The sequence below is a fragment of the Sorex araneus genome, chromosome 5 (assembly GCF_027595985.1).
Source record: "Sorex araneus isolate mSorAra2 chromosome 5, mSorAra2.pri, whole genome shotgun sequence".
In the NCBI taxonomy this organism is placed as follows: domain Eukaryota; kingdom Metazoa; phylum Chordata; class Mammalia; order Eulipotyphla; family Soricidae; genus Sorex; species Sorex araneus.
Window position 1 is genome coordinate 198,760,163 of NC_073306.1, and position 13,505 is coordinate 198,773,667.

At 39.5% G+C, this 13,505-nt stretch overlaps 1 protein-coding gene across 7 annotated transcripts in view; it reads right to left on the reverse strand.

Moving 5' to 3' along the window:
* The window catches only part of G3BP2 (G3BP stress granule assembly factor 2), an 82,464-nt gene that overhangs the window by 17,265 nt on the left and 51,694 nt on the right, over positions 1 to 13,505 (reverse strand). For 5 of the 7 annotated variants that reach the window (XM_055140399.1, XM_055140394.1, XM_055140398.1 and 2 more), the window contains exon 2: positions 716 to 834. In XM_055140399.1, the coding sequence (XP_054996374.1) occupies positions 716 to 810 (95 nt within the window). In that variant the 5' untranslated portion in view covers positions 811 to 834. Of the gene's footprint in view, positions 1 to 715; positions 835 to 8,573; positions 8,740 to 13,505 lie in introns of all 7 variants that reach the window. The other 2 variants (XM_055140396.1, XM_055140397.1) reach the window with 1 other exon arrangement.

The window sequence follows — 13,505 nt, forward strand, 5'->3', positions numbered from 1 at the left end:
AAAACTTACCAATAAAGTTCTCATTTATAGAGAAATTGGTCACATGTGCTTTAAAGTATAGAAAAGGAATTGGTGCTGTAAATTTTACTCTTTATAAGTACATGAATAATCCCTTGTGAAAAAACTACAATTAGCTAGAAGCTTAAATATACTATCTACAATATAAAATAACTATATTTCAGATGAAAGGTCCTATTAGTTAAACTCTGCTTTTATATGCCCTCAAGTATAAAATGTTATCTATATGAATCACAGCTGGCCAGTGCTTGAAGACCAAACAGTGCCATCTATACATGTATCTGCTCATCAATCACCTGGTCATAATGCAAATCCTCTGAATAGCTTTTCCCACACAAACCAGTATTTTTTCCGTAACTCACTTGGCTAGTATGTACAACAATTTGGTAAAGCCTAATCCTTACAAAAAGTCATACCTTTTAAAATTTAGATATATCCAGAACACATATTAATACTGACTTGACTGTACTAGCTCTGGTCCACAACAATCAATTTCATTTTTATCTCTGGGGGAAAAAATGTTAAGAACTTAAATGACTGTTTAAGCCTATGATTGCAGTCATAGACTGGCTCCCTTATTAGTTGACTGAGTCCTAAGTTTTTTAAATCTAATATAAAATAGAAGAGTCAGGAAATGAAAAGACAAAAGACAATATGTATAATGAAAGTCATAAAAAAAAGTCCATTTAAAATTTACCTGTGTAAATATTCTGGAGCTTTATTCAGCAAAGTATAATATTGCCTCACAAACTCCCGCCCTACAAGCAGCGGACTGGGCTTCTCCATAACCATTTCTTTGCTGCACAATGTCAAATGCTAAGGGAATAAACACAAGAATAGTAACTATTAAAAAGAGATCTTTGTAACTTCCACAAAGTAAATATTCTTATACAAACAAATGGGAATGGGAATAAAGAAAATTACTTTAAAATTACAAGGACATGGGGCCGGAGTGATAGCACAGTGGGTAGGGCGTTTGCCTTGCACGCAGCCGACCCGGGTTCGATCCCCAGCATCCCATATGGTCCCCCAAGCACTGCCAGGGGCAATTCCTGAGTGCAAAGCCAGGAGTAGCCCCTGAGCATCGCTGGGTGTGACCCAAAAAGCAATAAATAAATAAATAAATAAAATAAAATTACAAGAACAAAATATTATTAGTAACCTCCTATTATTAGTAACCTGCAACAGTAGCATGCATATCCCCCATCTCTGTTCTTGCCTCCTCTTCAATACAGGGACATGAATTTTGAGTCCAAGGTGCTGCCTCTGATGCCTGCCATTCCACTTAGTGATCATTACCTCCTAGGATTCTTGGAGTTCAGTTTTATTTTTGAATAGTGGGGCAGAAGACCACTCAAATTATAGAGATTATACTTAATTTCAAAATAGTGATTTGTATCTTCTTTATATATCTTCAAGGAATTTTACTATTTCCAAAATAATGATTACCGTATAAAAAACATCAATAATAACTTCAGTAGCCAAAGTTTTAGTTTACATTTGTTTTGTGTCCTCCAATCTTTCTCCAAAAATGAAGCAAATACCAAGATGGGTATTTATGTTAAATAGATTAAATTGGTGAACAAGAATAAGGCTCTAGCCTTCAGGGAATTTGGAATCTAAATAATCACACAGGGAAAGGATGAGTTAGAAGCCATAAGACATTTATACTATAAGAACTTTCTTCAAAGGTCATGAAAAACAAGCATAAATTTAAAGCAACTTTTCACTGAAAATAAATTATTCTTATGTATATCTCTGCCCCTGGACAAAGTTTTGTAAAATGCCCTGCTTGATGTCTTTTACTGCTGTTGGTCACAGGATCTGTGGAAGCAGCACTGTAAGGTAAAGAACTTGAAGCTGTAAAAAAGGGATGTGAGGTTTCCAGAGAAGCTAAAGATCTGAAGATCTTTAAGAAAGATGCCCCTTAGAAACAGGTGAAATCAGAAAGACCATCATGTTTTGTAGGCTTGAGTCCAAATCTGGAACCCCAATGTCTCTTGAACACCAGTGAGCCCTGCCACAGAGGGCTGTGGCAAATCACAGAGCCAACCCCAACCCCTACATTTTTTTTATAAGCACTGTAGCACTGTCATCCATTGTTCATCGATTTGCTGGAGTAGGCACCAGTAACGTCTCCACTGGGAGACTTGCTACTGTTTTTGGCATATCGAATATGCCACGGTAGCTAGCCAGGCTCTGCCATGCGGGCAGGATACTCTCGGTAGCTTGCCAGGCATTCTGAGAGGGATGGAGGAATCGAACCCAGATCGGCCGCATGCAAGGCAAATGCCTTACCCACTGTGCTATTACTCCAGTCCAATAAAAAAAAATGTGAGATGAATAATTTACGATCAAAATTATCTGCCTAATTTACTTCAGGTCACATCAGGTAGTACTCTGGAACCCTGCCACCCATAGAAGTACCAGGAATTGAACCAGAGTTGTTTGAATACAAAGCCCCTTAACCTCTGCACTATCTCTCTGGCCCCTGTCATCCTGCTGCTCACTGATTTGCTGGAGCGGGCACCAGTAACATCTCCATTGTGAGACCTGTTACTGTTTTTGGCATATTGAATACGCCACAGGTAGCTTGCCAGGCTCTCCGAGAGGGGCGGAGGAATCAAATCCCGGTCTGCCACATGCAAGGCGAATGCCCTACCCACTGCGCTATCGCTCCAGCCCATAGTCCGATTTATGTCCAAATACCAACATGACTATTATCTACCCTCTCTATTTTCAGTCTTATTTTGGCCATTATTCTACTCTTCTACACATTTTAAATCTCACTATATCTTCAACATTCTTTCATACATTCCCATTTCTTAAAATCCCTCCCCCCTTGCCTAGAATAATATCTGCAGCATACCTATGCTAGTGCTCATGAAAATTATTTATCAATTACCAAATTTTCTGGATTTGTTAATACCCACTAAAGGGGGAGTAAGACATACACAAATACAGAAAAAAGCCATATTGTGTCTTGCTGACAAGCCCAGATTTCTTATGCTGCATTATATGTACTGCATGGGGTGAGTGTGTGTGTGTGTGTGCGTGCTGACAAGCCCAGATTTCTTATGCTGCATTATATGTACTGCATGGGGTGAGTGTGTGTGTTGACAAGCCCAGATTTCTTATGCTGCATTATATGTACTGCATGGGGTGAGAGAGAATGTGTGTGTGTGTGCTGACAAGCCCAGATTTCTTATGCTGCATTATATGTACTGCATAGGGTGTGTGTGTATCCTGCCCTGAAGGGATAGTTTAGTGGTTTTTAACAACTGCTAGGAATTAAAACTGAGTTCTGTTTCTGGTGTTACTAGTGCAATCCTGGCAATCCTACTGTTTGTGTCTGGCAGCTCTGCATTCTGTGATCCTTAAAGCCAGAAGAGACTTCTAACTGCACCAAACCCAGTTGTGCAAGCACTAGCACCACAAACAGGCACTTGTGTGATTCCTGGTTATCACAAAACCAAAGGAGACTGGAAGAATAGCACAGGGGCTAAGAGTGCTGATCTCCCAAGTGTAGAGTCATTAAGTTATTAAGTTTCATGTGTCCCAAGCATGATCCTAGCAACTCAGTTGCTGGATTCTGAAGCAACTGTGGCTCTCTGTGAATTCCTTGGAAACCCAAGTGAGTTCCAGCTTTACTGGCATATTCCATGGCAAGCACCAAAACTACAAGATGTGGGAGCCATCACAGTCAGGAAGATTGACCTTTGGAGAGTATAATTCAACTGAGTGTGACTCCCAGCCAGCAAATATACAAACACTGCAAACCGGTGAGCAAGCCCTGCCCAGCAGCAAACTGGGATTAAGGATGTTGTTCAGCAGTAAAGTAGTAAAGCTACTAGTAAAGTTCAATCACCCATGAGCCACAGTTCTGCACTACTTTGTACAGGTTAAATATTCATAGTCAATAAATGGAAAGTACAGGAAGGCATACTTATGCAAAAATCAGAATAGAGCTATTTTATATTGTAGGCATTCAAGAAATCTATTAGAAATAAAACTGAAGCATCATATAGTTTACAAAGTGACGCTGATCATCAGAATGGTAGAATTTTAGAAATCTATCCACACACACAAAACACCTTGACACCTACCCCTCAGACTATAACTAATAATCTATCTATAGTGAATAAAACATTTCAATGCATCCATTTGGTTTTTTTCTTTTTGGGGGCTTTTTGGGTCCCCGGCAATGCACAGGGATTACTCCCGGCTCATGCACTCAGGAATTACTCCTGGCAGTGCTCGGAGGAACCATATGGGATGCTGGGAATCGAACGCTGGTCGGCTACGTGCAAGGCAAATGGCCCACCTGCTGTGCTATTGCTTCAGCCCCTCAATGCATTCATTTGGATCTAGCTAAAAAAATGTGTCCCTCCACCCCCCAAATATTTTATGATCCTCAAAGAACACAACTGTTTTCCTTCAAATTCGCAAAGAGCATTTATCATGGTATTAATCATATTCTGACCAGAAGTACTGGGTATCTCTTAATCTTCGAATCTCAGCTGCACCTTGAATGTGATTAAGTGTACAGGAATAAGGAATATAATGATCAACAAATCATGTGCTCTGGTTTGGTTTAGGTACATGATCGGATAGACATATATTACCTGATGGCTGCCCATGCCCATCTACCTGAGAATGATGTTATAAATGTCCAAATGGCCCAACAGAAAAACGGTTACCCAACATTGCTCTAGAAAGTCTAAATACTCAAAATATAGTCCTGTCTCCACTTTCATTATGAAACCCCAACTTCTGATTTTGCCGAAGTTTCCAGGGTTGTCATCTAACCAAGGAATTTCAGATAGCCCAATGGTTTCAGTTTTCAAATATTTTTTGATTTGAAATTCAAACCGAAAGTTTTAAATCTTATGTCTATCATAAATTTTAATTATTAATTATTAATACCTCACACAATATAAAAATATCACCTTGTGAGGTAACTCATGTATTCTCCATACACAAGAAATGGTTTCTTTCTACTGATGTTGTCACCATTTTCTTAACTTGAAAAGCTCAGTCATGGGGCCAGAGCAGTAGTATAGCAGTTATGGAATTTACCTTGCATGCAGCCTATCTGGGCACTATTTCTGTCATGCCACACGGTCCTCCGAGCCCTTCCATGAGTGATTCCTGAGCATCACCGGGTATGGCCCACCCTTTCCCCAAACAAAAAGTCACAAGCAATGTTCCCTTTCTATAAGGTTCAAATTAAAATCCTGGCATCTCAGTCTCTCTGAATTTTTGTCCCATCCTTCAGTATCTGAATTTACTTCTTCTCAGAGTATCAAGTTTCTGTGTCATGTATAATAGAAGTCAAATGCCTACGGTCAATTTAAAAGAGAAATCCATTGTGACATTCCACACACATACAACCTAATCTGGCATTCAACATTTCAAACTTAGTATACATTTCCTGGCTCTGCATGTAGGGATGACTTCTGGTGGGTCGCAGACCACATAGGTGCTGGGGATTGAACCAGAGTTGGCAGTGTGTAACACAAATGCCCTACCCACTGTACTATCTCTCTGGCTCCAGGACTATTTCTTGGTCTTTCGGGTGAGGACAAACCTGGAGGTAAGACTTAATAATTCTGGCTCTGTGCTCAGGTAACACTCCTGGGAGTGCTGGTAATCAGTGCTAGGCAAGTGTCCTACCTACCCACTGTAGGATCTGTCTGGCTGGGCCTTTGTTTTAAAGATTCCTCCTTGATAATATTGGATAAAAGTCTGTCAGTGGTAGGCTTTCAGATACTGAGAACATTCCCTAGTACCATGAACATAACCAGATTTTAAAAAAATGTGTTCAAGACTGGTAAGATAGGAGAGACCCTGGCTTGAATCCCTGGCACAAATATGGTCCCCCAAGCACCAAAAGGCATAATCTCAACCACCCAACCATCCTCTCCCACAAAGTAACCTGTTCAATGAATCTGATTATTTAAAACTTCTTAAAAGATATACCTACTAAAATACAAAGTTGCTCTGGAGAAATGCTAATGAATCGACAAATCATACAACTACAAAATATTTTAAGACAATTCTCTACACTTCCATGCTTTTCTGTAAAAGTATGCATGTACATGAACATTAACAGAAACACATACTACTATAAAGTTAGAATTGTATTTGAGATTGATGCATTTAACAAATCAAGTATAGTAGTTTCAGCATAAAGCTTAATTGATAATTTGCAAAAAAAGTACAATTATTACCTCGAAATGAACCAAAAACAAGGAAAATTAGAACTAAGTTCCTAGAACAGAAGTTCCCAGACTTAGTTGGCAATTTTTTAAGAAAATAAAAACGAATCACTCATAACCTTCCTGAAAATTTACGTTCCATTAGCTAACAAAGAGAAAGCATCCCCAACTGCACCTAAGGCTACTTACTATGTATGCCCTTCCCCAAACATTCCAAAGCCCCTGGGGGTTGAGGGGTTGGGAACCACTGGCACAGAAGGAAAAACAGTCGAAAATTTCTAGTTTAAACTAAGACTTTCATGACACAAAAAGAATAAAATTGACAAATAGACTGCCACCAAAACATAAACCTTCTGCTCATTTAAAGCCATAATAAAAGAACAAGATAAATCAGTCTGAAAAGTTTGTAAAGTACATATTGGTAAAGAGTTATATTCAAAAAACAAATACCAAGAAAATTAAAAATGCAATTGAGAAATGGGCAGGTGACTTTTGTTCTGAATTGGGGCCACACTTAGTGGTGCTCGGGGGTTAGCTCTGGCTCTGCACTTAGCAATCACTCCTGGTAGGCTTGGGAACCATTTGGGATGCCAGGGATCAAATCTGGGTTGGCTATGTGCAAGGTAAGTGCCCTTACTGCTGTACTCTCTCTCTAGCCCACCAGAAAATGGGTACAAGATTGTGTATCTTATGGTGATTTAATAAAAAAAATAAGCAAGCTGAAAAAAATTTCAACATAATAGTATGTTACTTAACACCTTGAATTATGGCTAACATTAAAACATAAAAATACCAAGAGCTTTCAAGGATGGAACATGTACTGAATCAGGAGTAATGAAGCATATGTACACACCAAAAAAAAATCTTTAGTTTGCAACAGAAAAACTGAAAAACTGGAAGCAAAATGATCATTAGCTGGATGAATATACAAACTTGTGCATGTATTCAATTGAAAATTATATGGATGGAATTTCAAAAGCACAGCTTTTTTTCATAGCTCAATGGAAGGGTGGTGAGGGGTTAATCCCAGTTTTTATTCTCAGTACTGCATGGTTCCCAAGCATCTGTGGGAGCAAATCTTGAGCAAAGAGCCTGGGTGTGATCCTAAAACCAGAAAGAAAGAAACAAAAAATTTCAAAACAAAATAGTATACAATTTTAGGGCTGAGGTGATGGCTTGAAGAGCCGCAGTGCATCCTTTGCATGAGGAAACCCTGGTTTGATTCCCAGTCCCTCATGGTTTCATAACACTGCCAGGAGTACCCTCCCCTCCCAATATATGAGTTTATTGATAATGCTTTTTTGTACACTGCAGAACTATAGAGCTAAGTCAAATCAGGGGCTGAAGGTAGAAGGGAATGACAATAAAATAGCAACAAAAATGTTCTTTTTTTTTTTTTTTTTGCTTTTTGGGACACACCTGGCAATGCACAGGGGTTACTCCTGGCTCTGCACTCAGGAGTTACTCCTGGCGGTGCTCAGGGGACCATATGGAATGCTGGGATTTGAACCCGGGTCGGCCTCGTGCAAGGCAAATGCCCTACCTGCTGTGCTATCACTCCAGCCCCAAAAATGCTTCATATTTTGATTACTGGAGTGATGACTGTATGCCCATGCCTCTGTCAAATTACCAACCATCAAGCACCAATAAGGGAAAGATGGTACCCTGAAATATTAAGTTAAATATTTGTGACTGGAGCAATCGTATAGCAGTTGTGACGTTTGCTAGCATGCAACAGGCCTGGGTTGGATCCCTGACATCCCAGACATTCCCTAGAGGATGCCAGGAGTGATACCCCAGCACAGAGCCAGGTGAAAGTTCTAAACACCACTAGATATGGCCCAAATACTAGGGGGGGAAAAAAAGTCAATTTTTTTAGGGCTGGTGTATCAGGAAGGGTGGCTTGCCTTTTGGGTAATTCTTAGCACCCCATATGGTACCCTGAGCCTGAGCCCAGGAGTAAGCCCTGAGCATCACCAAGTATGACGCCTATGGATCCTTGATGACAATACTTCCTAGAGATAATTTTTGTAATTAGAAAAAGACAGAGGGGACAGGAATGTAGCTCAGTAGGTAGAGAACTCATCTTACATGTGCAAAGTCCTAGATTTTGGCAAAACCAAAAGAGAAAATGTACAGTTCAGTTGTAAAACACAAAATATACATTAAAAATAGTGAAAATAGAAAAGCTATAGATGTAGTTAAGAAATATATGCAAAAATTAAGGAATAACGGAATTACTGAATATTACAAATACCAACTTTGGATAAAAGGAATGATAAAGAAATATACAACATTTATGCTACAGGATATAGAAAAAATAAAGTTACAAACCATTTTTGTTTGTTTTGGGGCCACATCCAGAGGTGCTGGGGAGGGCTTGGCTACTCCTGGTTTGAACCACAGGCTTCAGCACACAAAGCATATACTTTAGACCTGTGAGCTACGTCTCTGGCCCACAAACCAATTCTTAATGCCACCAAAAAAGATAATAGATCACCTGAATATTAAGAAATGCATATTATCAGCTTTATAATTGTAAAAATCACATTAAAATTTTTTATATTTACCTTCTAATAAGACTTTACTGGTTAGAAATCAAAGTTCTAAAAATGAAAATTATAAATGTAAAAATTCATTTAGAATGACCAGAATAACAGAAAAGCACACTAAAATTATGCTACTTTAGTGACAGTTTATGGTTACACTTAAAGAGTATTTAAATATTAACAAGTAAATATACAGTTTTGAGGAGGATATGTGGGACACATACCAATCCAAGGAACCACAGAATTTTAAATAGTTAAGGATAAAGAGGAAGCACCGAAGCAGCTATGCTGGCTGTGACTGGTTCAAATCCCTGACACCACATATGATCTCCTCTGAGCACTATAAGGGGTCACTCCTGATCAAAACCAGAACAGACTGAGTACTGAATGGTCAAATACAAAAATAAAACAATTAAAAGAATAAAGAAAGGGGCCAGAGGGATAGTACAGCGACAGGGTGCTTGCTTTTCACTAGGGCTGACTGAGGTTCAATCCCTGGTATCACATATGGTACCTCTGGCACCACTAGGAGTGATACCTGAGCACTAAGCCAGGAGTTATGCCCTGAACACTGCTGGGTATGGCCCGAAAACTTTTTTAAAAAAAGGAATGAAAGAAAAATACATAGGGTTGACCCTAAGGTACACTCTTAGTTTTAACAAGGCAATTTAAAAAATATTTGATTAAAAACAAAAAATCCACTTGATGTTTTTTACCCTAGATAAATAGTATTTTTTTTTTGATAACCTCATTTTAAGGTTATGATTTCAAAGGCAAAAACAACTCAAGTGTGTGGGGCTTGACAGTTCACTGCTTTCGTAAAATACTGTCAATCTCTACAATTATAAGAAGAAAACTCTATAAAAGATTTGCAGCTCAGGTTTGATTTCAATTTTGTAACAAGCATGGGGGCTTGAGCGATATTACAGTGTGCAGGGTGCTTTACCGTGCTTACGGTCAAACTTAGCTAACCTGGGTCTGATCTTTGGTACCCCATATGGTCTCCCATGCCCCACATGAAAGTGATCCTTGTGCATAGTTAGGACTAAAGCCTGCATTGCAAGGTGTGGTCCTAAAACAAAATTAAAAAGTAAAGGCAATATTTATGTCCAAAATAAATAAATATACACATACATAGGGATTGGAGGGATAGTATAGCAAGTAGGGCATTTTGCCTTGCACGTGGTAGACCCAGGTTCAATACCCAGAATCCCACATGGCCCCTGAGCACAGCCAGGAGGAAGTCCTGAGTGCAAAGCCAGTAGTAACCCTTAAACATCACCAGGTGTGTCCCCCCCGCAAAAGATACTCAAATATATATACACATATATAATTATCAAAACAACTGTCAAGCAGATACAGCAGAAAATCAATATAAGAAAATATCTGATACCCTATCAATTTTCTTTCATTTCGGGGCTATATAAAAATGGCATCTCTTTTAAAAGAAAATTCCCACCATAAAAGTTATTCTAATAGTATCTAACAATAAAATCTAATTATAATTCCAAAAATTCACTAGGTTACAATCACAGCTATCAATATAGTTAAGAGTCAAAAAAGCACTCAGAGGAGCCTGAAGCATGTCTGACCACTACTGAGCAAAGGAGCATTTTCTTAAATTTAATTATTATTATTATTTTTTTTTTTGCTTTTTGGGTCACACCTGGCGATGCTCAGGGGACCATATGGGAGGCTGGGAATTGAACCTGGGTCAGTCACGTGCAAGGCAAATGCCCTACCCACTGTGCTATTGCTCCAGCCCCCAAATGAATATTTTTTGTAAGTTCTAGATGGCTGGAGTGATAGTACTGTGGGTAGGGCACTTGCCTTGCTTACACCAACCCAGCTTTGATATCTGGCATCGCATATAGTCTCCTGACCTTCCGGTCAGGAATGACCCCTGAAGGCAGAGCCAGGATAAGGAAAATTAACATAAAAATTTTTTAAAAGTGCACTGCAATGTGGGGGCCTCCCAAAACACAAACAAAAGCTCTGTGAAAGAACCTGTTACTGTGATAATTTTATGGCACTCTGGTGGATGTTTCAATGCTTGGAGAAAATAGCCAAAATTAAGAATGCTAAATAATTATTCGCAGTGAATTTTTAAAGTTAAGAAACTAAAAGAAAATCACACATAGAAAAATAGAGGGGGGAAAAAACCCTACCCTTTCCCCCAAAGAGGGGAAAATACTGCAAAGATATTTTTAGCAGTTATTTGTATTATACCTTGCTAACAGAGATCTCTTTAAACAAGATGCAGTTCTCTTTACCAGAAGGTAACTATATTTGCAAGATGGTATCCCTGCTAAGACAATGGTAATCCTTCTAGTCAGGCCCAAGTCTCTTTACACTTGAGTCATGGACAACTCTTGACAGCTAACCTTATATATATATAAAAAAAACACCTGTATGGGGCCGGAGCGATAGCACAGTGGGTAGGGCGTTTGCCTTGCACGCGGCCGACCTGGGTTCGATCCCCGGCATCCCATATGGTCCCCCAAGCACTGCCAGGAGTAATTCCTGAGTGCAAAGCCAGGAGTAACCCCTGAGCATTGCTGGGTGTGATCCAAAAAGCAAAAAAAAAAAAAAAACCAAAAACAAAAACACCTGTAACCATCCCAACCTCCAGATGGCTTTTGTTTAAAAGAACATGACCAGGGCTGGAGAGATAGCACAGCAGGTAGGGCGTTTGCCTTGCACGCGGCCGACCCGGGTTCAAATCCCAGCATCCCATATGGTCCCCTGAGCACGGCCAGGGGTAATTCCTGAGTGCAGAGCCAGGAGTAACCCCTGTGCATTGCCAGGTGTGACCCCAAAAGAAAAATAAATAAATAGACAACATTTTTTTTTTTAAAAAAAAAGAACATGACCAATAACAAATATCACTATAGGCATCTTGAGAATAGAGATCTTCAAGGCAGACTTTGGAATGAAAATATCGCAAAGTACAAGTGAAATAAACACTAAATACAGTTGTTGATAAACCTTTTTATTCCGAGGCCCCAAAAGTAAGGAGGAAGGGGCTGGAGAGATAGCACAGCAGGTAGGGCATCTGCCTTGTACGCGGCCAGCTCGGGTTTGATTTCCAGCATCCCATATGGTTCCTTGCACACTGCCAGGAGTAACCCCAGTGCATTGCCGGGTGTGACCCAAAAAGAAAAAGGAAAAGTAAGGATGAAGCTTTGACGTCCTGCAGCAAAGTAAAAGTGGTTTTAAAAATGGAAAAACTGCTGCCAGAGCAATAGTACAGTGGATAGGGTGTTAACCTTGAACATAGCAGACAATCCAAGGCATCCCATATGGTTCCTGAGCACTGTGAGGAGTAATTCCTGAGCATCGCCAGATGTTCCCCCAACCCCCAAAAAGAAATGGATATACTTATCCCACAAAAAACCCTCCACAGAATTAAAAATTATGCTATCAAGTGTTTAAAAAGGAACTTTTCTTACTCTCCATAAAAGAGATTAGCTTCACTTAATGAAAAGGAAACTGATGTTTATGGAGCCCAAGGTAAGTTTTTAAAGACTCTTAGTCATAAGAGAAAGAAAACCTTAAACCAATTCTGCTTCTAGAGTTGACTTTATTACTCAATTTTGGAAGAATGGACAGAAACACAGAAAAATTAAAATTTTAAGTTAGCTTATTCAATATTACTGGGAGGAGTTAAAAAGCAAAGAGCAGAGTTGGATTGAAAGCACAGGAGTTAAGGTATGGTCTTTCAGGCACCTGAGCACTACAGGTGCAGACCAGAGAAAGAAAAAAAAAAAGAAACATAATAGGAAGAAAAAATTCAATGGAAATAATTGAGAAACATGTAGAAATTAAAAGAGAAAAATGCAAGCTGAGACTCAGCAGTCAAGACATTTATTATTCTGTTGGTTTTGAAACCAACCCACAGGTTTGAGCAAGTATCAATTTGTTCTATCAGTTCTTTTGGAGGAGGAGATAGGAAGGTCATGAAAAAAAAAAAAAAAGTGTTGCTCATGGCTTACTCCTGGGATCACTCCTGGCCAGGTTGCAGAGGTCCTAACAGGGTAAGGCCACAAGTAACGCAAGCACCCTATTGGCTCCAACCCCATTCTCTCAATTCTTAGAGCAAGTAGACCTTGAGTTTGATTCCCCAGGGGGAGAGAGGGAGTAAAAGAGAACCTTAAATTTGTACCTATCAAAATCAGTCCAGAAATCTCTGTGGTCACTCCACACCTCCTTATCATTCACCATAAAATAAGGGAAAGTCTTTTTTTTTTTTTCTTTTTTGGGTCACACCTGGCGACGCACAGGGCTTACTCCTGGCTCTGCACTCAGGAATTACCCCTGGCCGTGCTCAGGGGACCATATGGGATGCTGGGATTTGAACCCGGGTCGGCCGCGTGCAAGGCAAACGCCCTACCTGCTGTGCTATCTCTCCAGCCCCAATAAGGGAAAGTCTTTTTAAAAAACAACCTATGGAAAAATTTCAATCCTGAAAATGAATAATCAAAAGCAGTAATTCGGCAGAATAGGAAACAAGAATATAAAGTTTCAATACACAGATTTTCAGTACTTGATACTCATTTTTAGTATCTCCCAGCGAAATATTAACATTTCCTACCCCCAAATGCCAATACTATTCAAATGAATTTGCTGCAACTCAACTGCCAAACTCAGTTCACAGAACACTGGGTTAACCTGTCAGAGTACCAAAACCTTACTTCTTTAAGATCGCCATTCATTC